Source organism: Letharia lupina, assembly GCF_014066315.1.
Source record: "Letharia lupina isolate WasteWater1 chromosome Unknown contig_15, whole genome shotgun sequence".
Lineage (NCBI taxonomy): Eukaryota > Fungi > Ascomycota > Lecanoromycetes > Lecanorales > Parmeliaceae > Letharia > Letharia lupina.
In genome coordinates this window covers 43,037-67,083 of record NW_023502984.1, presented here as the reverse complement: position 1 = coordinate 67,083, position 24,047 = coordinate 43,037, and the positions used below count along the sequence as shown (strand labels likewise).

At 51.1% G+C, this 24,047-nt stretch overlaps 8 protein-coding genes across 8 annotated transcripts; 4 read left to right on the top strand and 4 right to left on the bottom strand.

Annotated features, from left to right (window-relative positions):
- Positions 1–13: 13 nt before the first annotated feature.
- HO133_002462 (uncharacterized protein) lies at positions 14–1,711 on the top strand (the record flags this gene model as incomplete). Its single annotated transcript, XM_037293388.1, has 7 exons — positions 14–88; positions 153–224; positions 280–765; positions 981–1,362; positions 1,417–1,533; positions 1,606–1,632; positions 1,686–1,711. 7 exons carry the CDS (start codon positions 14–16, stop codon positions 1,709–1,711), a joined length of 1,185 nt encoding a protein of 394 aa, XP_037150217.1.
- Positions 1,712–2,155: 444 nt separating this feature from the next.
- Positions 2,156–2,839, bottom strand: HO133_002461 (uncharacterized protein; the record flags this gene model as incomplete). Its single annotated transcript, XM_037293387.1, has 3 exons — positions 2,156–2,382; positions 2,454–2,741; positions 2,767–2,839. The coding sequence occupies 3 exons, from the start codon at positions 2,837–2,839 to the stop codon at positions 2,156–2,158; spliced, it is 588 nt and encodes a 195-aa protein (XP_037150216.1).
- Positions 2,840–4,170: 1,331 nt separating this feature from the next.
- HO133_002460 (uncharacterized protein) lies at positions 4,171–5,954 on the bottom strand (the record flags this gene model as incomplete). Its single annotated transcript, XM_037293386.1, has 2 exons — positions 4,171–5,011; positions 5,068–5,954. 2 exons carry the CDS (start codon positions 5,952–5,954, stop codon positions 4,171–4,173), a joined length of 1,728 nt encoding a protein of 575 aa, XP_037150215.1.
- A 2,333-nt stretch (positions 5,955–8,287) lies between these two features.
- HO133_002459 (uncharacterized protein) lies at positions 8,288–9,887 on the top strand (the record flags this gene model as incomplete). Its single annotated transcript, XM_037293385.1, has 2 exons — positions 8,288–8,605; positions 8,685–9,887. The coding sequence occupies 2 exons, from the start codon at positions 8,288–8,290 to the stop codon at positions 9,885–9,887; spliced, it is 1,521 nt and encodes a 506-aa protein (XP_037150214.1).
- A 1,399-nt stretch (positions 9,888–11,286) lies between these two features.
- On the bottom strand, positions 11,287–14,096 carry HO133_002458 (uncharacterized protein; the record flags this gene model as incomplete). The annotated part of the gene is made up of 5 exons (XM_037293384.1): positions 11,287–11,655; positions 11,676–12,206; positions 12,769–13,234; positions 13,310–13,518; positions 13,572–14,096. 5 exons carry the CDS (start codon positions 14,094–14,096, stop codon positions 11,287–11,289), a joined length of 2,100 nt encoding a protein of 699 aa, XP_037150213.1.
- A 1,529-nt stretch (positions 14,097–15,625) lies between these two features.
- HO133_002457 (uncharacterized protein) lies at positions 15,626–16,363 on the top strand (the record flags this gene model as incomplete). The annotated part of the gene is made up of 1 exon (XM_037293383.1): positions 15,626–16,363. The coding sequence occupies one exon, from the start codon at positions 15,626–15,628 to the stop codon at positions 16,361–16,363; it is 738 nt and encodes a 245-aa protein (XP_037150212.1).
- A 1,974-nt stretch (positions 16,364–18,337) lies between these two features.
- Positions 18,338–19,266, bottom strand: HO133_002456 (uncharacterized protein; the record flags this gene model as incomplete). Its single annotated transcript, XM_037293382.1, has 3 exons — positions 18,338–18,476; positions 18,542–18,849; positions 18,913–19,266. 3 exons carry the CDS (start codon positions 19,264–19,266, stop codon positions 18,338–18,340), a joined length of 801 nt encoding a protein of 266 aa, XP_037150211.1.
- Positions 19,267–21,105: 1,839 nt separating this feature from the next.
- On the top strand, positions 21,106–22,899 carry HO133_002455 (uncharacterized protein; the record flags this gene model as incomplete). The annotated part of the gene is made up of 2 exons (XM_037293381.1): positions 21,106–21,227; positions 21,309–22,899. 2 exons carry the CDS (start codon positions 21,106–21,108, stop codon positions 22,897–22,899), a joined length of 1,713 nt encoding a protein of 570 aa, XP_037150210.1.
- Between the last annotated feature and the right edge of the window lie 1,148 nt (positions 22,900–24,047).

Here is a 24,047-nt window from a genome sequence, read left to right as displayed (position 1 = left end):
ACATCGAAGCAAGATGCCACCCAAGAAGAAGGAGGAAGAGAAGAAGGTGCTCCTGGGCCGGCCGGGCAACAGCTTGAAAAGTGGTATCGTACGTATGATACAGTCTCACAAATGTCCATCAGGCGTGCTGCTAATCTCGTGTCGTTCTACAGGTTGGCTTGGCCAACGTCGGCAAATCGACCCTCTTTCAAGCCATCACGAAATGCTCACTGGGCAACCCAGCTGTGAGTCAACCGTGAAGCATTGTACGAGACAAATGACTTATGCGCCTGGATGCAGAACTTTCCGTACGCTACAATCGAGCCCGAAGAAGCTCGTGTCATCGTACCTGATGATAGATACGATTGGCTTTGCGAGCAATACAAGCCGAAGTCAAAAGTACCTGCCAATTTGACCGTCTACGATATCGCTGGCCTGACTCGAGGAGCCTCCACTGGCGCTGGTCTTGGAAACGCTTTCTTGTCACACATCAGAGCGGTCGATGCAATCTTCCAAGTCGTCCGATGCTTCGATGATGCCGAGATCATACACGTGGAAGGCGACGTTGATCCAGTACGAGATCTTACAATTATCAGTGAAGAGCTGCGCATTAAGGATATCGAGTTCGTCGAAAAGGCTTTGGAGAACTTGAAGAAGCAGACGAGACGAGGCGGCCAGAGCTTAGAGATGAAGAAGCTGAAAGAGGAGGAAGCTACGGTGGAGAAGATCCTCGCATGGCTGAAGGATGGCAAGGATGTACGGAAAGAGAACTGGACACCCAAGGAAGTGAGTGCAACCCCATGCGCGGTGCCACCAACATGTTCTTGCATGATGAACAAGAGTTACAAAGCTCGATATAATCCCAGCTCGTTGAACGGCTCAATTAAATAACGCAGAGACCGTACTGAAATGAAATCCAACTCTGACACCAAGAACATACTCCTACACGATCTGATTGCCCATTTCTCTAAGGGCTACCGCTAATTCAAATGGTCGACTAGGTCGAAGTCATCAATCCCCTCTTCCTCCTCAGCGCTAAACCCGTCGTCTACCTCGTCAACCTTAGTGAGAAAGATTACATCCGACAAAAGAACAAGCATCTTCCTAAGATTGCCGAATGGGTCAAAGAACACGCGCCAGGCGATCCTATACTGCCTCTCTCTGTCGCCTTTGAAGAGCGCCTCACACGTTTCGAGACTGAGGCAGAGGCAGAGGAGGAATGTAAAAAGCTCGGTACAAAATCCGCGCTGCCCAAGATTATCACGACCATGAGGAAGATGCTTGACCTTGGCAGCTTCTTCACGACAGGAACGGATGAGGTGAGGCAGTGGACTATCAGAAATGGGACAAAGGCGCCGCAAGCTGCTGGGGTGATTCATGGAGGTAAGTTGAGAGGGACCTAGACTGGAGATGGGCTTACTGACCATGTATTTGCAGACTTTGAGAAGACGTTCATCCAATGTATCGTCTACAACTACGAGATGCTCAAAGAATACAAAGATGAGACTTCACTGAAAGGTGCTGGAAAGGTCATGACCAAGGGCAAAGATTATGGTGAGCATAACTCGATGAAATCCTGATCCTGCTTGATATGACTCAGGAATGTATGCTGACTTCCAGTGCTAGTGGTGGCCGACGGCGATATCATATTGAGTACGCATATTTCTAGAATGAAACATTTGTCACGATAGCTAACACGTTCACAGTCAAAGCTGGTGCCGCAAAGTCGTGATCGAGCCATACTTCACAGGGAAGAGCTAGCACCCGTCAGTGTCCGGGGAGTGCCGTGTGGGTTAGTGGCCTGGGAGCAGATGGTCCATTGCGGTAGATACCCTGAAGCTAGTATGGCATGATACGACCGTAGTCGTTTGCCCCCTTTCGTTCAGAGTGACTATGACTGCGACGAAGAGGGATACCATCTGTCTTCGGCCTCTCCGTTCGTTTTCTCCCCACACTCATCTTAGCTCATCAAGCGCAAACTATAGCACCCGTGGAGGTACACATCCTCAAGTCTTGCTAACCTTGACGCGAAGAATGATCTTCTTCTATTGCAAAACTCCGTTGGAGTGGGTTTCCCATATCGTTGATCGATTTCTTGGATTTGAATGCCAGAATATTACAGAGATCTAAGACCGATACGCACGAAGGCTGTGAGTGTTTCTGGTAGTGGGCCTGCTTATGCGATTCTCTTGGCTCCCTTCTGGAAAAGTGGAGACTGCATGAGCTTGTCCCATTGATGAACCATCTCAGTGTTCATCTTTGACAATCCGACCTCTTCTCCTCCCCTCGCGATCATCTCGTTCTCATAATCACAAATGGCATCTTTCAGCTTTTCTTGATCGAGTTTCATGGTTCGAAGGGCAGCGACATATTTTGCCACGTCTGCAATCGCATGGTTGAGACCTTGACCCCGGTTTGTAAGAGTCCGTGAGCTTCATAGTGCATGTTTGATTTGAGACCAACGTGTAGCTTACGAAAGGTCATTGGATGAGTAGCATCGCCTGCTAAAGACATCATTCCACCAAGGTTGTCCCAAGGGACGGGCTGCCAGTATGTCACTCTGTTGGTGTATACAGGGGTACCCTTGGGTATCCAAGCATTAGCGCTACGGAATGGATCTGCGAAGTCTTTGGTTCTCATCTTGACATCAGCCAACCCAACATCTGCAGTCTCAATCTTTTCGTCATCATCAGACTTGCGCCAGGATGTCATGAGCTGAAACTTCCATGTTTCAGGCGCCTTCACATTTGGAACATCAATAGCTGAAGTATCAAGTCAGCAAAACACCTCGCAGGTCTGGCCCACCGAGCCACCATATACCACTGATCCATGCAAACAGTCCATCCGGGTGGAAAGCCATCACATTGAGAGGATGGGCGCTTCTGACGTCAGAACTTCCTAGGTAGATCACTTAAACGGAAAATATGATGAACAGAAGAAATGGTAGAGGATTCTCAAAAGCAAGGGAGGCGTTCGATCCAATCATGTATTTCACTTTTTGCTTCTTTACAAATAATATGCATTCTACACGATTAATCAATAAGAGCCTAGACAGGGCGGTCTCCTCGGTGGGAGTCGTTGCGTCGTGTATGCAGTGGGCGTCATCAGTTGAGGTATACAGAGGGTTGAGCTTTCTTGCGCCCAACATAAGCCAGCCTCTACAATGAAACTTTCAGCGGCAAAACCATCAAATCTCTTAGAAAGCATGATTGCGAAATCGAAAGCTCCCTGTCATTGGATCGATCGAAGGGCCTTTTCGATGTCTGGTCGAACCCTCCGACTTGTGCACCCGTGGGATCCTCGTGCCTAGCCTGGCCAAAACCAGTCCCGTAGCTCGCTCGAGATTTCGAACTTAGCGTGGTCGGATGGTCGTCCGTAGCCTCGGATGAGATACAGTGGAAGCCTTTCGCAGGAGGCGCGACGAGCGGAACATGGTCTGGCGAAAGACGGTGCTCGGAAGGAAAGCATTTTGCGCCCATTTAATTACATCGCTACGGAATATGTAGGATGGCGCATTCGCGTCGTCGACTTCTTCTTCGAATGTATGGATGATGGGAAGGGTGAGGCGTGTTTGTAGAGCAGGGTAGAGGACAGTTGAGGATTCGGAAATTCTGCAGTTGAATATTTTGCTATATATATGTGTTTAAGACAAATATCTTTGCCCCCTCACGGGGGCATTTGGTCAATTTGAAACGATACAGGTTGGTTTACCCGTTCGCTGCAAAAAAAATTCGGCTACTGATTCCAAACTAGAGAAGATTAGCATGGCCCCTGCACTAAGGATGACACGCTGTACGTTCGCCCCCAGTTATGTTCTGTACTTCATAGATATGAATACTAATTCCGCAAAGCAATCAAAGAGAAGCTACCAATTTTTTTGTTTTTTGTTTCCTCAAGTCATGTAGCAATCTTTTGTTTGTGCAAATTTTCGTGACTTTTGATGTTTTTGCTTTGCGCGGATTTTTGTCCCGCTCGAACCATGCAGCTTTTTTCAGCCCCCCTTGGCATTGCCACTGGTTTTACGGTGGGCTGGTGGGCCCATGGTGCAGGTTGCCGGCCACGATTGAGAAATCTAAAAGCTGACATTGACTACTCTATCATCTATTACTTTATCATCTATCGGGTATTCTACAATTGCTGTACTGTCTAAGTAGCACACAAAGAAACAAGCTCCATGAACACCGCTTGCGCCTACTCCACATCCAATGACTCATGGTACTGAAAACTATCATCCTCCTCCTCCTCATCCAGCGCAAAGTCATTTTCGTCAATAGGCCGCATGTCAGTGTCGTAGCTCCGCCGCTGTTGCTGCTCGTACGCTTTGACCATACTCTCGTGCTCGTTACCCTGTCGCATCTCATCATGTCCCAATGCTCCATTCGCCAACGTCGCTGCTCCGTTTGCGACTGCAAAGGCTGTATTGCCGGCTTTGTGTACCAGCCATCCAGTGTTTGCAGCGAACCATTGATCGATCTGCTCCAGACTTTTACCGGCTGTCTCCACGACGAGGTAGTAGATGATGGGGACAAAGGAGGCGTTCAAGACTGCGTATAGCAGATACAGACCCCAGTGCAGATAGTGTATGCCAATCGGTGTGGTCTGCACAACCACGTAGTTGAACAGCCAATCGCAGGCGGTAGCAAGCGCAGCACCTTTGGTCCGCATGCTGAGCGAGTTGATCTCGGCGGGGTACAGCCACGGCACGGCGACCCATCCGAAGCCGAAAGCTAGGAAGTAGAAGGTGATGAACACTGTAGCCACGATACCAGGGATATGATGGCCATTGTCGTGGCTGATTTCCGTGCTGATGGCGATGCCGAGGAAGGAGATAGCCATGGCCGCAGCCATCGACATTAGCAGAGGGCGCCGACCTAGTCGTTCGATGAAGAAGAGCGAGGCTGCAGTGGCGAACATGTAAAGTACTGCAATGCCGGTAGATAGGATATGGGAGGCGAGTTCGGGGAGGCCGACACTTTTGTGAAGGACAAGAGGGAGGTAGTAGCAAAGGACGTTGATGCCGGTGAGCTGTTGGCTGTGGGGTTTTAGCTCAGTCTCGTGAAGAGGGACTTGCGCGATGAAGTTCCTTACCAAACTTGAAGTAGCATCCCTAACAAGAGTCTTCGGGTTGCTGGACCACCTCTGAAGATCTGCGACCAGGATGCTTGAACGGCCATTTCTTGGCGGACGGAGTCTCGAATTCCCTTGAAATCCCCCTCCACATCATGCTCGCTGAGACTGGCAAGGACGGTCTTTGCCTCAGCATCTCTCCCTCTCGCCAGCAGCCAGCGGGGAGACTCCGGTAGAATAGGTACGAGTACGAGAATGATGACGATGAAGATAAGTTGAATACCCAACGGAAAGCGCCATTGAGATTCTGTTGTAATCCTGCTAAAGGCGAGGGTGATTATGTTGGATATGACGAAGCCCATCACGTTGACCACCATCTCTTTGACGACAGCTTTGCCCTTGGCATCCTGATGGGACGTCTCAACGTGCCAGACAGGTGCTGTCGCAGTATTACCACCATTCCCTATCCCAGCGATAAACCTCCCCAAAAGCAGATGATTCATGGAATGCGCGCCTGTCTGCAGCATAATTCCACTCGTCATGATGATGGTGAAAATGATCAGCATGCGTTTTCTCCCCAGCCATTCTCCCACAACAAGTGTCAGTAAGGCGCCGGCAAAACATCCCAGATCGTAGACACTGGTGACAAAGCCCGTCAAGGATGGCGATGGATGATGGAAATACTCCTGAAACTCTTGGCCAACGATGATACCACCAAAGACTCCTTGCTCGTAGCCAAAAAGACACATGACAGTGCCCGCGGCGACGGAGATGAGAGAGTGCAGTCGAGGGGCGGTGAAGCCATACTTTGGTCGAGTCCTCGACCGTGAACCTTTGGTGGAATCAGAATCATCGAAGGAGTTTAAGCGGCGCGTGTCGTCGTCATGGTCGATGGGTTGGTAGGACATAATCGATGGACTTTACGGAGGTCGCGATAAAGAGATGTGTCTTGACGCGCGGCTTTCTCTCATGGCAGGAAAATTAGGAGGTCGACGAGAGATATATGTTTGTTTACTTGTTTACTTATTAACGCAAAGAGTGATACGGTTATAGCGAGATATAAGAGACTGGGCAGGGGTTTCGAGACGCAGGTTGATGCCAGTCTGCCAGATGCTCAGGGGACCGGGAAGACCAGGACCAAAATAGAAAGGTTCCTTGGCACGGATGATACACTAACCTAAAGTAGCAGGTCAGGTACCAAATTCTGCTAGGGCTGTCGATCTAGCTAGTCTATCTGGAGCCTAGCGTTACGCGATAAGCGATCTGTATCATGCCGACACCGCCGACTTACTTAAGGTAAGGTAACCTTCCTAAGATCCTGCTGAAATTTCTCACTGCCATACAACATAACAAGCCTCTGGACAGCATAGCTATAATCCACCACGTCCTGACCCAAAACAATGCATAAGGGACCCTTCGAAATGCCAGCTAAAATCGTTATTGTACAACGGCACAAGCTTCGGATACATTGAAGCTTCGAGCCCCAAAGAGTACACTTTCCGTGGCCGAATGCTGGATAAAGCTGGCTTTGTATCTCAGCGGCTAATATTGTCGGTAAGTAATCATACAGGAGGCTCACACTCAAGCCTGCTGCCTCCTCGACAGCTTGCTGTCTGCCTGGTAAATATCGATACTGCACGTAGAATTTTGATACCATCGTCCTTGACAAGCCGCTCTCCGTGTCTACAACACTCAGCAACGTGCTATTCCTTGCTCTGGACTTCTTCTAGCTTGTCAACCAGAAACAACACTTCACGCAACACGTTTGATCTGTGTACCACAACAGCTCACCTGCCGGACTCAACCTTCTTATTCTTGAAAAACTCGACCACCAAAAACTCGTGGTCGGAACACGCCGTCACGATGATAGGTCTGTCAATTTTCGGTCCACGAGATGACGGCTTGCCTCTTGCTCACACGTCTGCCACCTGAACTCCGTCTACAAATCTACAACTACGTCTTGATGGTCAATCCGAAAAGGTCCTGGCCGAATGTGCAACCAAGTGAAGAGTCTGGGAGAGCGATCCTTCAAACATCCCGCCAGATTTAACGACGAAGCATACCCAGTCTTGCTCTCCGCCAACACATGGGTAACCAGCCTCGCTAGAGAGGGTCATATGTGGCTGTTCGGATTAGGTCTGCAATCTCAGAATACATTGCGCAAGATCATCCTCGAGGCTGACTACGGAATCCACGCGTGGGGTTTCCAATTTGAGATCTTTAACACATTACCTAGCTGCACAGAGTTAATGCTCACTATCAGAGCGATGACTCCTATCCTTACGTTTCTCTACAGAAACGGTACGATGAAATAGATCCACGCTTTCGCCAAGGCCATTATGAATGACCCGTCTAATGAACCAAGGAATTTCGCCGCCACAGACACCTGCTGAGAAGGGTGCCGGCGCACTTGGTAGCACAGAGAGACCGGCTTTGGAAGGGACTCCTGGATCAACTCACATCGGCTTGCCCAAATAATTGCGGGATGCACTTGGGCAGGCCAGCAGCTTATACTCAGAGTACTGTACACTTGAGTCTTACCAGCGCTTGATTCCACTGCGAACATAGACTCAGCTAGAGAGGCAGCACGGTTCCCACCTCGCTGGTTGGCAAAAAAGCTAGCAAGAAGAGGGCACGGGGGAAATTTCGGATTCTTTGATTCTCAATGGGTGGGCCGGTCGAAAAGGTGGCATTTCTAAGAGCTCCCATCTTTCCGTTTTTGCCTACTTTTGTGAGTGCCAAGCCAAGGGGGGTGAGGGTTGCGGCAGGCCTGATGAAGCAATTTTTGGCGCTTGTTTGACAACGACCTATGGCCTTAGTTGAGTGTACAACCCTAACTAGATATCCACGAAACGGACAAAGAGATAGGCAACACGATGGTGTCTGTATGGATTGTTCGCGTCATTTCAGGAGCTGGCGGAATGATAGGGTCCACAAGTATGTACCTACTCAGTTCTGCCACCGTCATCCAAAGTTTCGATAGCTAAAGTAAGTAAAAAGACAATCGTGAGTGAATCGCCGGGCAGTCTTGACTAATAAAGAAGCGTTGCGATTGGCCACATCCAGACCTCAACGGCCCGAATAGATTTTGCAGCTTGTCACGCTAATGCAACTACGACATGCAGGTGTTCCTAGCGGCACCGGCGGCGCACAAGTCCTGGACACGGTCCACCCTCGAGGCCACCCTTCTACCTTTTGTCACTCTCATCTTCGCCCACTGTCAGCTTTGTAGGGGCCAGGCATGGATCTCGCATCGTCCCTTCAATTTGTCGCCGTCGCCCTCGTGTTTTACATCGTCTACGGCGCCGTCTACCGGCTGTACTTCAGCCCCATTGCATCGTTTCCCGGTCCAAAGCTTGCTGCGCTGACCTTCTGGTATGAATTCTATTACGACGTGGTCAGGCGTGGAAGATACACATGGAAGATCGCGGAGCTGCACAAGAAGTACGGACCGATTGTGCGCATCAATCCACGTGAGATCCACATCATCGACCCAGACTTCATCGATGAACTGTATGTTGGTGCGAGCAAACGGAAAACGGATTTGTGGTCCTGGACTGTAAGTTTCTTGGAGCTTCAGGCGTGATTTGCAGTGTCGCAGACTTTCCAGTCGATAGATGGGCTCATCGTCTTGGCAGGTACCTATGCTTGGAACACCAAACAGCATCCTAGCCACAGTCGACCACGATCTTCATCGTCGCCGCAGAAACGCGTACGCTACTTTCTTCTCTAAGCAATCGATCAGGAATTATAGTAGCGTCATACAGGCAGCAGTCGACAAATTATGCCTGAGACTGCGCGAGAGTTCGAAGTTCGGCAAGCCAGTGAACTTGTTGCATACATACTCCGCCATGACAGGTGACATCGTGACCGGATATTGCTTTCCTGAATCGTACGGCCTCCTCGACAAGCCAGACTATGGTGCCGAAATCTATGAGCTCTTCGCATCTACATTAGCAAACGTACACATCCTCAAGCATTTTCCATTGCTATTACCCCTCTTACTAGCCCTTCCAGAATGGCTTGTTCAATTTCTCGTGCCAGATTTTGCAACCACTTTCCGATGGCAGCGAGAATGGGTGAGGCAGATCAATGCAATCAAATCTGGAGCCGACGATGAAAAGGACAGAGCAGGGACGCCGAGCATTTTCCGGACACTCCTCGATGCAGATCTCCCTCCATATGACAAGTCGGCATCTCGTCTCATGGAAGATGCGCAGACACTGCTGGGGGGTGGCTCTGTGACGACCAGTATGGCACTTGCGCTTGCCACATACTATATTTTGTCAGATGACCATGTCTTGAGGACCCTCACAGATGAGCTGGCCACGGCCATACCCGATCCAGCCCATCCACTGCCCTTGGTGGAGTTGGAGAAGCTGGAATATCTGACTGCCACCACATTCGAGACGCTGCGCATCAGTCACGGCGTCAGTCATCGGCTGCAGCGAGTGTCGCCTGACCAGTCGCTGCGCTATCACGATTGGATCATACCCGCGGGAACCCCCGTTAGCATGACATCGGTCCATATACACAACAACGTGGATATCTTTCCCGAACCTCATCTCTTCAAGCCCGAACGTTGGCTTCCACTAGAGACGGAAGGACGTCGGCTGCAAAAATATCTCATCGCTTTCAGCAGGGGGTCGCGACAATGTTTAGGCATGAACTTGGGATCCGCTGAGCTGTACTTGGGCTTAGCTGGAGTGTTCCGAACTCTCGGACATAGTATGAGAGTTGTCGATACGGTAAAGGAGAGGGATGTGGACATCTGTCGTGACATTTTCACGCCTGCTATGAGGGAAGATACTACTGGGATTAAAGTTGTGATAGGGGAGTAGGGTTTTTGCAGATGCTGCTCAATGAAGTAGAACGATCCAAGCTTTCCAAATGAGAACTCACAGTCTCCAGACCATTGGCTCATGGATTGCCGTCATCTTCACAGATGTGGTGTTGGCTCAGCCAATCTCGCTACGTGATGTGAAAGAGATGACAGCACCGATAATATGCTAGTGGCGGTCTGTCCGAGAACCCTCCTCCCCTCCCTTTCAAATCGCAAAGTCGAAAATCATCGTCTCAGCGCATCATCAAGCCCGCCTCGTGCAGACTTCCAGAGATGCCTCGCTATGTCTGTGGTCCAAGTTTTCTTTCTGGTCACGATTCATCTTTGCGTTGCTTGGCTTTGCATAACATGTTGGCTGACAAGTATCGAGAAGGATGAGGACAAAATGAAGACACGAAACTCGACTAAACCTTTACCGACTTAGAGTCGCAGTTGGGAGACTCTAAAGACTCGACGTCGCAATTTTCATGATAGCCAAGACCTGACTCATAGATGTGGGGAACAGTTAGGTCAGTTGAGTGACTCAGCGGACACGGTAACAGCCTCTCACATCATTCCCGCGCTCCAAAGTTGCCAAAGTTGCCAAAGCTGATAAGCTGAGAACCTTTCCTTTACGGTCATCTGCCATCTTTTAACATTCACGAGATGAGGCATTTGTCAATGCCCCTTGCTGTTGTTCTTGAAACGGCGTTGGTGTTGTGGTACCCACCGTGGAGGTCTCAACAAGGCATTGGGAGGCGGTTGATGCACGCCAGCGAGCTGTTTGGAGAGATTTGCATCTTCTAATGAAAAGGGTTGCGCCAGCCACGGTGGGTTTGCAGAGAGATTCTCAACGCTCAAAGATTGGGTGAGGCTGTAAGTTAGGCGTGTGGTGAAGCCTAATCCTCCTAGAGGGAATTTGCTTCTCTAATCTTCTCAAGCAAGCCGTTGCAGCGGATACCCAGTCTTTCCCGCCTCGCGCCAGTCCAATGGGTATCGTCGGATCATTGGCTCGTCGCTACAGACAGTGTGGCTTGTCACTGGGAGGTTGTGGCAACAACAAGCGGGTTATAAGCTAAAGTCTATACATTCAGGTGCTTGCGGTCAAACTCCCTAACCAAGACACAAGTCAGTATTCTTCTCAAGTTAATGAAATCGGTGGAAGCCTTTGCTTCTCACTCTCTAACAATATCCAGTCGTCGTGGAGGAGTGGCTTTAGTACCCCACTCTTGTAGCTCCATCGTCTAGATTCTCGTCCCCGCAATGTCGCGATCAATCTGTAACTCAAATCACCGCAAGCTATAAGAGTGCCCTCCAGGTCCGTTTTAACAGCCAACCTCGTTCCTCAACAACGCTCGCTCTCTCAAGCCAAACAGCTTTTTGTTCAAGAAACACCCTCGTTCCTACTCGAAGCCCTTCTACCTCATACAAAACCACCAAAAACAATCTTCTTCGTCACAATGCAGTACACTCCTCTCTTCTTCGGCCTCGCCGCCGTCTTCGGCCTCGTGTCCGCCACTCCTCGCCCAGCCCCCGCCCGCTCCGTTGCCGGCGACACCGGCTGCGGCGTCTACGGCATCTTCTGCAACACCCCCGACACCTTCTCCCTCTGCGTCCCAACCTCCACCGGAACCGAGTACTTCTTCTTCGGCTCTGTCGCCCAAGGCACCTTCTGCGACACAAGCGAGAACCGCATCCGCGCCGACAACTTTGGCAACTGCTCCCCCGATGGCCAACTCTTCTGCGGGGCGAACGGCCTCACCTTCTTCATCTGTGACCAGGGAGGTCTGATCAGTTTCGGTCCTACCGCCGCTGGTACCGAGTGTGTCAATGGCGCGATTGTTGCTTGCGATGGCGTGTGCGGTGATGACACCGATTCGACTACCACTACCCCGGATAGCACTACGACTTCCGATACCATCTCCGATACATTCACCACACCCTCTACCACACCTACTACCACTACATCTTTCACCACCACTTCCGATACCTTCTTCAGTACATTCAGCACATCGAATACCACGTCGCCAAGCACCACCCCAGTGAGCACATCCACCGCTGTAACCACGACTCCATCGTTCAACTCCTCTTCGATTACCTCAATCACCATCCCATCCTCAACCCTCACATCTTCTAGCTCGAGCCTCTCAATCACCTCCCCATCCCTAACCCTCACATCTTCTAGTTCGACTAGCTCGTCAACCGACTCCTCGTCTTCCTCAAGCGACTCCTCGTCCTCCTCAAGCGACTCAAGCTCATCGTCCAGCTCTTCCAGCTCTTCCAGCACGAGCGTGACCGTAGTCACAAGCACCACCACTGCTACGGATGCCGGAACCACCTAGACGCAATTCTTATGGCACTGCTTGCTTTTGGCGTTGTTGAGAGAAAAGTGCTTTTTGATACGACTGGCGTCGGAGAGATGTTCGGGTTCGAGGGAGGGACACAATCAGTGGCAAGATGTATTTAATACCGGCTCAGCAGATTACATCCACTGCTCCTTGTTCTTCTCGATTGATAGGAAAGTCGACTTCTTTGCGAAACGGCTGTTTCTTCACTCGGGGTTGAACTGTCCTTTCATTTGGAGTACTGGTTTGGAATACTGGTTTGATGTGACAGTCTAGTTGTCCTTAATAGCCGTCTCAAAACTTCCTAGGGTACCAAGTTTCATTCTAAATGCTAGCCATTGCGTTTCGAAATTGACGCCTGACATTCTCCCAATTCACCCGTGATATAGGGCAATGCTCCCTTCCTACCTTCTGCTCCCAAGAGCTGCCACAGACACACCGACACAGCCCCGAGACTCACAACCCAATCCCAAACCCAATCCACCAAAACAACGCCATTCCCCAACTGCACCCTCCAACAACCCTCTCCCCTCAATAAAAGTCCACCGCAAGCACCTGATTATGACTCGCCACATCCGGCACCCCCGTCCCACCGGTGATATACGCCCTCTCCTGCCCCACCATCTTCCTCTCCCACTCAACCGCCGCCCCGTTCGGCCCCGCCATCCAGTTCCCCACCGTGCTCGCCAGCGCCACCTCCCCGCCCGGCTTCCGCGTCACGGCGGCGTGCGGCGCGTCGCGCAGGACGTCCTCGTGGAACCCGTTGCTGCGGTCGCTGCCGTCCGTCGAGGCGACCGTCGCCGCGCCGTCGCACCCTTGCTCCAGCGACACGTCCCCGTGCGCCGCCCGGTCGTTCGCGGCGCACAGTTGGAACTCCACCCACGTCGCCGGCAGGGCGGTGCCGCGCTGCACGCGGCCTTTGAAGGTCGAGGGCAGCGGGACGAAGGTGGTGGTGGCGGGGCGGACGGTGGTGGCTTTGGAGGGGTGGGTGAAGTTGCAGCCGGCGGTGCCGTTGCCGTTCCTGGGTGGGGGATATATGTCAGACTGGGGTCTTGGGAGGGACACGGTGGTGGTTTGAGGGAATTCGGTTGCTTACCAGAAGTTGTCGTAGAAGTAGTACGTGCAGGGTTTGTTGGACTTGTTGGTGAGGATTATACCGGGCCCGCCGTGGTTGTGCTCGCCGGTCGTGTGCTCGACGAGGCGCTTCTGCGTTGGGCGGTGCGCCATGTGGGCAGGGGGGCTTGGGGTCGCGTCGCCGTCGGCGTAGGTGATTAAGATGTCTTTGTCGCCGTGCGCAGCGGAGCTCTTTCGTCGCGTCAGTGCGGAAGCGCGAAGACATCGCTGGAGAGCTAGATTACCTGTGCATTGTCACTGCCAACGCCGGGACTGCCCCCCCAAGCGCCAACGCCGATGTATGTCTTGCCGTCCGCGAATCCGCGCACGAACCTCTCCAGCTGGGGGTAATCTTTGATGGCGGATATCCTCGCGACGTCGCCCTTTTCGTTCAGATGCACACACTCTTTCAGCGACGCTTTTGTACCGGCGCTCGCTCGGTGCCACGATGCGTTGAGCTGTTGCATGAAGACCGGGTCTCCTTTGCGAGTGGCGGGTTCCCCAACTTGTTGGACGGTGATGTTGCCGCCGGCGCCGACGATGTTGCTTACGTCGATAAAATCGTTGCCCATGAAACCATCCTTGGTAATCTCGGCTTGCTCACTTTCGAAACCATCGTGCACGGCGATGATTGCGCCTGAGGTTCTATCCGGAGCTGGGAAGACTGTCGTTGCTCCTGGCTTGACGTTGATGGTGTGGTTGTTGTTGAAGCCGTGGACCTCGAACATTTGGTCGTGGTCGGACTGATTGTGAACGTTGATATAATGCATGTTTTGGGATTTCGGGTACCTGAAGATCGGTGGAATAGGAGGAGTTGTTCTTGGGCGCTAACGTGTATGTTCTGCCGGCGAATGCAAGGAACAGGGAGCCTTATATCATGATCTCGATGGACAACGTGGCTTTGAGCGGATTTCGCCATCTCGTCTTCCTGATGATGATCGCACTTTAGAAACAACTGGAGTGAAAGGATTCGAGGAAGAGGCGGAGCCCTAAAGCTGAATTTCTAGGGCTGAAGACTCAGCTTACGGGGCTTCGTGTTCCGCTCAGCGGTAGCTGCAACATACATAAGCAAGTGCCCAAGCAAAGTTCAGCAGCGTAAAGAGCCTGTGAGCATGGAGAAACTCTTGCGCTGATGGGAACATGGTTTATGGAGACAAGTGCGAACGCGCAGGAGCAGCAGAATGTGACCTTTGACATGAAAACCAGAATATCAGGTTTTCCAACCCGATCTGAATAGTAAGACTCGGCTCGCGACATCTTCAAATCAATATACAAGAGACATTCGAGTCTTCCTGTGAAGATGTGGAAGATATTTTTGAATCGGAAGGATCCTGAAACGAACCAGCGGGGTAGGCGCAGCTAAAGGAATGGCCTTAAATCCTTCCATCCTCTCCTGCACAGCTCTTAGCCCACGTGGAAATGACAGATCTTGCTCCTTGTTTCATCCGAGCATGGGCAGAATTAGGCAGAATGAGGCTGATATGCTCATCCTAGCGAGCAAGTGGCACAGGTTTCGAGCAGAGCCCCAGCCATCTTCTCCATGCGATGCGCCTAGCACCGCCAGCAATTCTTTTATTAGTACAGACCGCGCGCAGAGTAGGAATACTTGAATGAACATGGAGGAGGAGGTCCTGAATGTCAGCGGAGTGAGCTGGTTTCCCATTCTCATGACGAACTCTCGTGGGGCCTTCGAAGCCTTGAGATCGGTTGCCACTCATCGAAAAGGATGAAGAAGTATCGTGATAATCTTCCATTGCAATGCGATCATGTAAGACCTGAGAACGGGGTTTTGAAAAGATGGCGGTGTATTTAGTAATGTCGCAAGTGTTTCTCAATCGTCCTCCGTCCAGTATCCTGGCAGAGGGATGCGTTGTCTCTTCTGACCGCAATCCTGATTCGAGGGACATTCTGAAGTCTCGTCCTGACCTCAGGCCACAGAGAAGGAACGAATCTATTCCTCAAGCACGACTGTAGATGTCAGCGTAGATATCACGCCTGATATCACGGATCCATTCCACAAAGATGGTAAGCGCAACGTAGCCTGAAGAAAATGAAGGAATCGGGCTGTAATCAGCTGATCCATAGCTTGCCTGAAGCTCGAGAATATAAGTATTCCGTCGCAATTGCTGAAAGCTTCTCATTGAAATTGCCAGCCACTTTCCCAGACTCCTCTTTTTGTTAGATCTCTTCGACATACACCAGATCCCAAGACATCCAATCAACTGCACATCAGTACCCCAGCCTATCGCACCGGTGAGCATCTTTCAGCTCAAATATCGCATCCGGATCCTCGCGCAAGATGGCTCAAAAAAGGTGCCTCCTCTGGGACTACACCAACACCAACAACTGCCCCGGCCAAATGGACCAAGTCAACTTCAACGGCCCCATGCACTCCGTCAGCAACTGGAATGCCTGGACGCCGCCCGAGCTCAAAGGCCGCGCGCCATTCCGCCCCATGATTCACGACGCCGGCAAGCTCTCCGGCACCGACTGGGCCATCATCCAAGCGACCCAAAACAGCATTATCCACTTCTTCAACGAGCCCGAGCGCAACGGCATCTCAACGCAGCAAGCCGCAGACGCCTGGAACAGCCAGCTTCTGCCGCTCAAGAACCAGAACAACAAGCTCGTCAGCCCCTCCTGCGCCGGCGACGACGCAGGCCATGCTTGGATCGCGGATTTCATGTCAAAGGTCGCCGCTAACCCGCCCGACTTCCTCGGCATCCACTACTACGGCGCTGATGGCAACGCTGCGATTCAAGAGATCCAGAACATGCACGCTTTGTACCCCAACCAACCCATCATCGTGTCCGAGATCGCTTCCACCGCGCAAGATCTACCATCCGTGGTTGGGTTCACGGTCCAGGTTGCGAATTTCATGGACAGCACTGACTATGTTTTCGAGTATGGCTTTTTTGGCTGCATGGAGCATCTTGCGGATAATTTTGTCAGCCCCGCGGCGCAGTTGATGAATCCGGATGGGTCGTTTACGGATTTGATGTTGAAATTGATGTGGGATCAGCCGATGCATACGTGAGGGAAGTATGCAGAAGGGGAGCTTGGTGGTTGAAGGAGCGGGCTCTTTGCTTCCTATATTCAGAAATTATTTAGCCTTTACTCATTTTTTGTATTTGTATGTATTCTTGGAATCCAGTGCCATGGAAGTGGAACCATTGTCCCGATGAGGAATATGGAACCTATGTGGCGGTATCAGCACACCTGAGCAAGCTTTGTGAAGAAGGGCAGGAATAGCGACACCTTGGGGCAAAGCGCTGAGTGGACGGGAGTTTGCTTTTTCTCTCCGAAGGCTTCGAATAGTCAGTGCAACAGGTTGAATATCACTCCCAAGCTTAGTGCCATTCGCTACGAACCCATCAGCTGCGGACCCAGCATCATTCACGGCTGTCGAATTGACCGAAACACGTACAAAAGTCCTCCATAGCATGCATGGTCTATCTATCTGCGTTGAATCTGAGCATGCTGAAAACGACGGAGCCCTTGCGAGATCATCACGGGATACAGGACGGTTTAGATTACCGAAGAGAAAGCTTGCTCGAAGCGACGCAAGCGACTATCTGGGTACTATACTCCGATATACTGTATTCGGTGTTGGCTGGAGTGGTGGATGGTGACTGCCTCGTTGGGAATTTCGTCGTAAATAAATTATTGAGAAGCGCACCCTGGTGTTCAGCCAACTTTCAAGCACTTGCTAGTGAAGTCGAATGAAGATAAAGACTTACTTCCTAGGCAAACTCACGCATATAAGTTGAAGTATATTCTCGACTGCTTACCTTTCCATTTCGTAATGTTCATAGGGCTTCTTGTGTTTACATTAATCCATAGTCTTAGCCCACCTCTGGCCCCAAAAACATCGTAGATTGGGCTCACTACGTTTCGCTGCCAAGAATCTGTCCCGCCTACGTTTGGCACCGGTATGTTGCTACCTAAAAAAAAGACTTCCTCCTACGAATCATCGTTGTAGCGGTAAGAGAAGGGATGATGCTGTCTCCGAAGTTTTGCCTCACAGGACGCTGGGCGATCTTCAGTATGAGCTACAAACCAGTGACCAGGACTGCCGAACTTTAATACATATTTCACACAAAGAAGGAAGCCCCTTGGCCATGGGTATAACATACCACGCATGCGTCCCATAGCCAGAAGCCAGGTAGAAATCGCTCGCAGTCGCCAAACCTTGTTTCTTGCGTGGATTGAAGCCTAGTCGGTCAGGGTCTCCTTGTTGGCCGCATCGAGCGTGTCCTAGTGCCTTTTAGCAAAGCGGAAGGGATGATATCCGTCGGGTGTGCGGTAGAAGCGATCATTGTGGTGTAAGTCGAAAGCATTGACGCTAATCCACGCGCCCATGGGGATATGATGTCCGCTTGGCAATGGGACTCCATCCTCCGGCATGACTTCGGGGTGGATGAAGTGTGGGAGCATGAGATTCCTACGGAGGCTCTCGCGGATGGTGCTGTCAGCAGGCGAGAGCTTAGGGAGGGTGGCGGGATCATTTCAATCATCGACTGTTTGGAAGACTCTGGCGGCCTCGTCCCGGGGCTGCTCCCAGAACCTGGCGTCGGGATTGGAGCTCACGAGGTCGAGCACTGTGTTGGTAGCCGAGAAGAAGGAAACAATGATACCAATGAACGGAGAGCAAGGGGATCAGCAGAAGTCGGAGGAGAAGGAAAGTTTTTTACAACTAAACGGAGAGCAAGGGGGAATGTGAGCGCTGTTGATTGGCTTTGTGATCGGAATTTGGATCAAACGTACTGCATGCTGGGGCTTCGTGCGTGTGGTTAGTGTTGCATAAAGTTGTGAGGTCCATCCAGATCACAACATTGCATGCTAGAGTATCGTAGCGTGACCTTGAATTAGGAATTCAACTTCTTGAATCACCTCTCAGCTCTTTCATCGTGATGATGGTCTGACATCCTAATTCGGGAGACTGCCCATGGCTACTAGTTTCATGCGCTGGCTGTATCTCCGACGGAGCTGACGTTTCTGATCTCCGATCTCAAGCTTCTTTGATACGCAGATTCTCCCTTATGATCGCTACGTCCTCGTTGCTGAAGCCGCATTGCGTCTTTAGATACCCTTCCGCACCGTCATGAGCGTCTCGTAAAACATCGAGCATTTCACTCAGTGCATCGAGCCTAAAACAAAACGGATGAGCTGCTCCTTTCATACAGCACGACTTGCTTGCAGTCTTTCCGCTCACCTCAGTCCTAGAAGACTTGTTACTTGCTGATCCGTCCACTCCGAGCCCGACTTCTCGGTCAGATAGCGAACGACGGATTCTTTCATGGGCTTCAACCCCTCTTCTGAAAGTCGGTACTCTTGTTGTATCGTCGAGGTCTCCACTCCTGCGGTGGCCAGGATTAGAGCGATAGCGACGCCTGTCCGGTCTTTACCCGCGGAGCAGTGGATGAGGCAATTTTGGTCGGAGTGGTCTCGTATGTGCGTGAAGATGGTTCCGAAGGCATCTTTTCCGTTGTCGAGATATTCCACATATGCCCCTCTTGAATCCTGTTGTTCTTGGGGTCAGCTTTAATGTAAGTCAATCCCATAACGACATCTTCGTAAGCTTACTTGACGGTTCGCCGATGTATAATTCTGAAGGTTCTCTACGCTCTGATGGGCGGGATATTCGCCGTGGACGTACACCGGCACGTGTACTCTCCTGATGCCCGGGATCTCGGCTGTCGGCGCGAAATCTTTGGTTCTTTCGATCTCGGTGGCGGAGCGCAGATCGAAGATGGTGGTGATGTCCAAGTCTCGGATTTGTTGCACTCCATTGGATGTTGCCCTGCCTGGGTTGGCGCATCGGAAGATGAAGCGGCGCCGGACTGAGTAGAGCGGGTCGAAAGCGATTGCGTAGCCGCCAGCATCACGGAAATTGAAGATGCCTTCGATATGGGTGAAAGGATTTTTGGAGAAATTCATTGTTCGACTTTTGTGAGGTGCTATTCCACAATAGAGATCTGGAGGGAGAGGCGACGCAATCAGTCAAGGATCAATGCTTGAAAAACGCGGAGTCTTCGATGCAGCTATCCTTTAGCTTTATTCTTCATCTTTCTTCGGTAGTTTGGCGCGGACCGGCACCTTCGAGCAACTCTGCATTGCCTCCACGTGTTGTATTTTCTTCTTCGCATTCGATCTAGCCAGGGTTTGCTCAATTTCACATCTCCAATTCCGCGCAATGCACGCTCGCTAGACGTAGTGTCTAATAGACTGAGAATCAAATGGTATTAACCCACAGAATACCCACAGGATTTCAAAAACATGAGCAGCAGCAAGGCAATTTGGAGCGACTTACTTGCTCCTTGATCACAAAGCCAGTGGTCGACTAGAAGCTTTGACGCTAAGGCCCTCTCCAGAGTCGAGGCAGTTGTCAGACTCCACACCGTCGGTACCTGGTAGAGTGCGAACTCGAAGAACTCCCTGCCAACGCAGATTGTTACAGATGGTGACGAACGGCTCGCTGGCTGCAAGTGATGTGGCGTAGTTACCCACAGACATCCGACGCTACTGCGCAGGCCGCCAGACACGCAGGGTAGAATGGATCTAATGCATGCCTTATCGTAGCAACTCTGGAGCCTGGCACCAGTAAAACGCTTGTTGTCGTACTGAATGATCTTTTCATGCGGCCTTGTAGGATTCAACATCCATCGTCTCGAGAGCCTGAGGGAACGGGATAATGCCAAGCCTTGAGCGTTGCCTATTTCAGTAGCGCGTCGGCTATTCTTCGGCCATCTCGCCCTATCAATCTTGCTTTGGAACATCCTTTGGATCCTGACTGTCGTGTTCAATCCTTCGAATCCTTCTTCTGACCATCAAGAACACTCAATCTAGCTCTGATCTACGCCCTATCATCGGTTAGAAACACTCTCACTTCAGCTAAGGCGATTTCTAAGCTTGGTCTTCCCAATGACAGATGTTAGAAATCCTTCGTCTCCAAGACTTAAGCTTAGTGCTGACTCTTGGTAGTCTTGACATATGCTTCATCTCAGAGACATAGGACAACCCTATTAATGCGTACCACCGGGATCTTTTCGTCTGTGACGGCCCTCGAAGGATCACTGGCCTCGCAACTTGTACTACCGTACGATGGTCTACGACGAGGTTAGTATTGGTAGCCACCTACCTCCACTGCTCAATCTAAAGCGCTCAGCGTATGATAAGTCAACAACTTTCAAGAACAAAGAGAATGTCACTCCCTGTATAGTGCGAGATACAAGCGGCATGAAGGGCGCTAAATGTAACACCCTGATGCAGCTGCTCCTCCAAACTGCATTCATGCAACGGCATGCCGAAATCATGAGCGGAGTAACAGGGACAGCTAGACCACCAGCATTGACTCTCGGCCTTATCAGCATAGTAGCTGCTTGGTAGCTCAAGTGCCTCGCTCCAATGACATGCAGGAAACGCTTGTCGTTCGGCTACTTGCAGTGCCCAGCTTGGGGCGCCCTGTCATTTCCGGTTTCTGCCATCCCTCTGGTTTTCGGCCGTAACCCTTTCTTATGAACAGGATTCGCGACTCAGGACTTCTTTCGGTTCTCATGAGCCTTGACATTTGCGCAACTTGAAGTCATCCTTAGCTGCCCTTGAGATTTCCTCCATATGTTGGGTAGTCCCAGCAGAGATTCGGTTTGGCGCGCTCCTGCTAGCCCCCTCTTATAACAGGTCACCTACTCCTCACATCCTACAAGTCCGGCCCGAAGACTACACGACAAATTGCAACGGCAACCTCTTTCAAAATTTTCTTACAGCTGCTCGGACATCATGAGCGGACGGCATCTTCATGGATCAACTGGCTTCAGGCCAACGCTGTTGCAAAACATACAGAGCAGCCTCGGGTTCGGATGGTACAGCATGGATAAGTCCAAGTCATCCCTCGCTCAAAGGTGGCTATCAAGTTCACATTCGCTCTCAGAAGACCTTCGCTAATCTCAACACGGTTCAGTAAACCCACATTATCCATAAAGCACCCGAACTTCTGTTCCTGACCCTGATGCAGTGCCAGTATCCTCAGACATCCCTACCATCTTTCCAGATTCTCCTCCGGAATCTCGGTCACACTCTCAATCCACTAAAGCCGCAGCAACATCCGTCTCCACCGTCCAGGGAAATCCGCTCTCATACTCACCGCCTCACCTGGATACATTCAAGTGGTTTGACAATGTCCTCTTCGAGCTGAACAGTGTCTTCCTGTCGTCTCCCGACGGTTCGGAGGTTGACAAGCGCACCAAGGGAATACGATACGATGTCATCACGTCTTTGGCTTGGTCCAAATTTGAAAAAGGCCTCATCGCCGTCGAAGAGTGCCAAGCGCAGATCTCTGCGAAGTTAGATTTATCGGAAGCCGAGGTTGCAGACGCAGTCGACTCAGCAATGTTATGGCGTATATCACCAGAGATGCTGGCTCTAGCAATGGAGCTTCGAAGCACGCACAGCATCTACGCCGTCGGGAATCTACCGCAGCCCGTTTTTGACAGACTCAAAACACTCCATGAACCTTTAGATCTTTTCAACGATATCTTCATTTCCAGCAATCTGAACGAACGTTTACCACATCCCGCGATACTGAAGAAAGCCCTGAATGCTGCTGATTTAGACCCCGAAAGGACTCTCTACATCGGCAGCCACATCGACAACGTGATCACTGCGCGTTCTTTCGGTTTCTACGGTATCACATGTGGCGACCCCCTCGAGTGCATCGCGCACGCTCTCCAACTTTGCCGTGAGCCCATCGCTAAAGCGAAAGCCTGGCTGAAGAGCGAGGCCGGCAAGCTCGATCTAGAAACAAGTCTCGGGATCACCGTCAAGGATGCCTATATGCAATATTGCATCTTGGACGCCACAGATGATAAGTCCCTCATCTACTACGATCCGGACCAACGTCTTTTTAGCTGGTACTATGGCCCTATACCCAGTGGTCTCAAGGAATTTCCGCCAGATGTCGACTGCAACTCTTTGGCCTACTCGGTCTTCGACCACCTTGATGATGGCGCAAGACAAGGTGTGATGGATCAAATGCTTCAATACGTGGACTCAGAAGGAATCTTGCAAGGCTACCTCTCCGACGACAAAGTCCGCGTCGATATTCTAATGTGCGTCAACGGTCTCGCACTCTTCAATGAATACGGTCGCGGTCACCAGCTTGCCGCAACTGAAGAGTGGATCTTCAAGGTGTTGGACACCCGCGCTTTCAGAGATGGAACGCACTACTACCCTTCCCCGGACGTCTTCCTCTACTACGTCTCGCGTCTACTACGAAAGGCTCCTAATCTCCGCCAGCGCTTTGGACATGTGCTGCGAGATTGTGTGCTAGAGAGGACGGAGGCCGGTGGCGATGCGCTGGCGCTTGCTTCTAGGCTGATTGCCGCGGCGAGATGCGGAGTGAGGAATGATCGCAATATGGAGAGGTTGCTTGCGCTGCAGAGAGAAGATGGGAGCTGGGAGGCTGGGGTTGTATACCAATTCACCCGGGTATCTGGCGTGGCGTGGCATCAGGGATTGACTGTTTCTCTGGCTGTTCTGGCGATTGAGGAGTGGGATTATCTGCGTCGGGGATGAGCTGATGCGAGTGGTAGGGGCCTAACAGGGATCTAGTTACGGTAGTGATCAGTCTCCTTAGCGTAGGGGTGGAAAGCCGATTCAAGACACCATCTTCCATGGGGTTCATGCCCTGAAAGGAGAGCACAACTGTAGTACGGTCAGTGGCTTTTGCTTTGAACATGGAATTGCGGATGGGTTTAATGCCTCAAGAACAATGTTAGACTCGGGTATTTACGGCCCTTTCAAATCAAACGTCCGGATCAAGAACCTTCTCGACTTGTCAAGCGCACCCTTATCTCCATTCAAATCGTTCTTGACTTCATGCTTAGGTCTCAAGCCAAAAGGGCCCCTTTTTCCCCAATCGAAACCAGAGGCATCGTGGCAATCGAAGGCGTTCCACCAATTCGACAGTCACTGTGTATGGTCAAGGAGCCCAAGTCCTGCTAAGCTGCTCGGGTCCCCTCTTACGGCTTTTCCCTTACATAAACCTTTTCTTCCCACTTTAGAGCCCGCAGCTTCGAATTGAGAGGCTCCAGATGAACGTGGGTTTGAGCTAGGCGGCGGCGTAGATCCAACCTTTAGTAATGTTGGATCATGTGGATCACGCATTGGAGAGAGAACCCTTGAAGAAGAGTAGATCGTTGTTCACTCCAACAATCTCAGGGACGTATGGTATAGAGATCCTTCAAGCAAACCCCTCGTCCATATCATCAAAGTAATACCTGATTGGTACGATGTTCTGACCACATGCCCTATCGACCTCCAATCGCACCATCACGTCAAGTCCTTTCCATCGTTCTATTTGATGCCGCTTTCGGGACCAGGCGCCATGAACAGGGCAAACACTCCGGGCTCCCATCCAGCGTCACCCGGCCTTACAAAAGATCGGGTTCTGCCATATCGAAATCGTGCGGCCAGGTAAGGATCTGTGGATTCTCTGAGACTTCGATCTCTTCTCGGACAGTTTTTAAGAGAAATGGGAAAATGGAAAGACATAAGCGTACCTTCGCGAGAGGAGACTCGGTCTTTTCCTCTCCGATCTCGGCGTATAGTTATTCTACGCAGCGAGCCACCCAATGTAAAGCAGCTTTGTCCAGAAGGGCAGTACGATTTGTTTGCCCCGCTGCAACAGTTGGGGGAAAACTGATGAAAACAGAATAAACAGC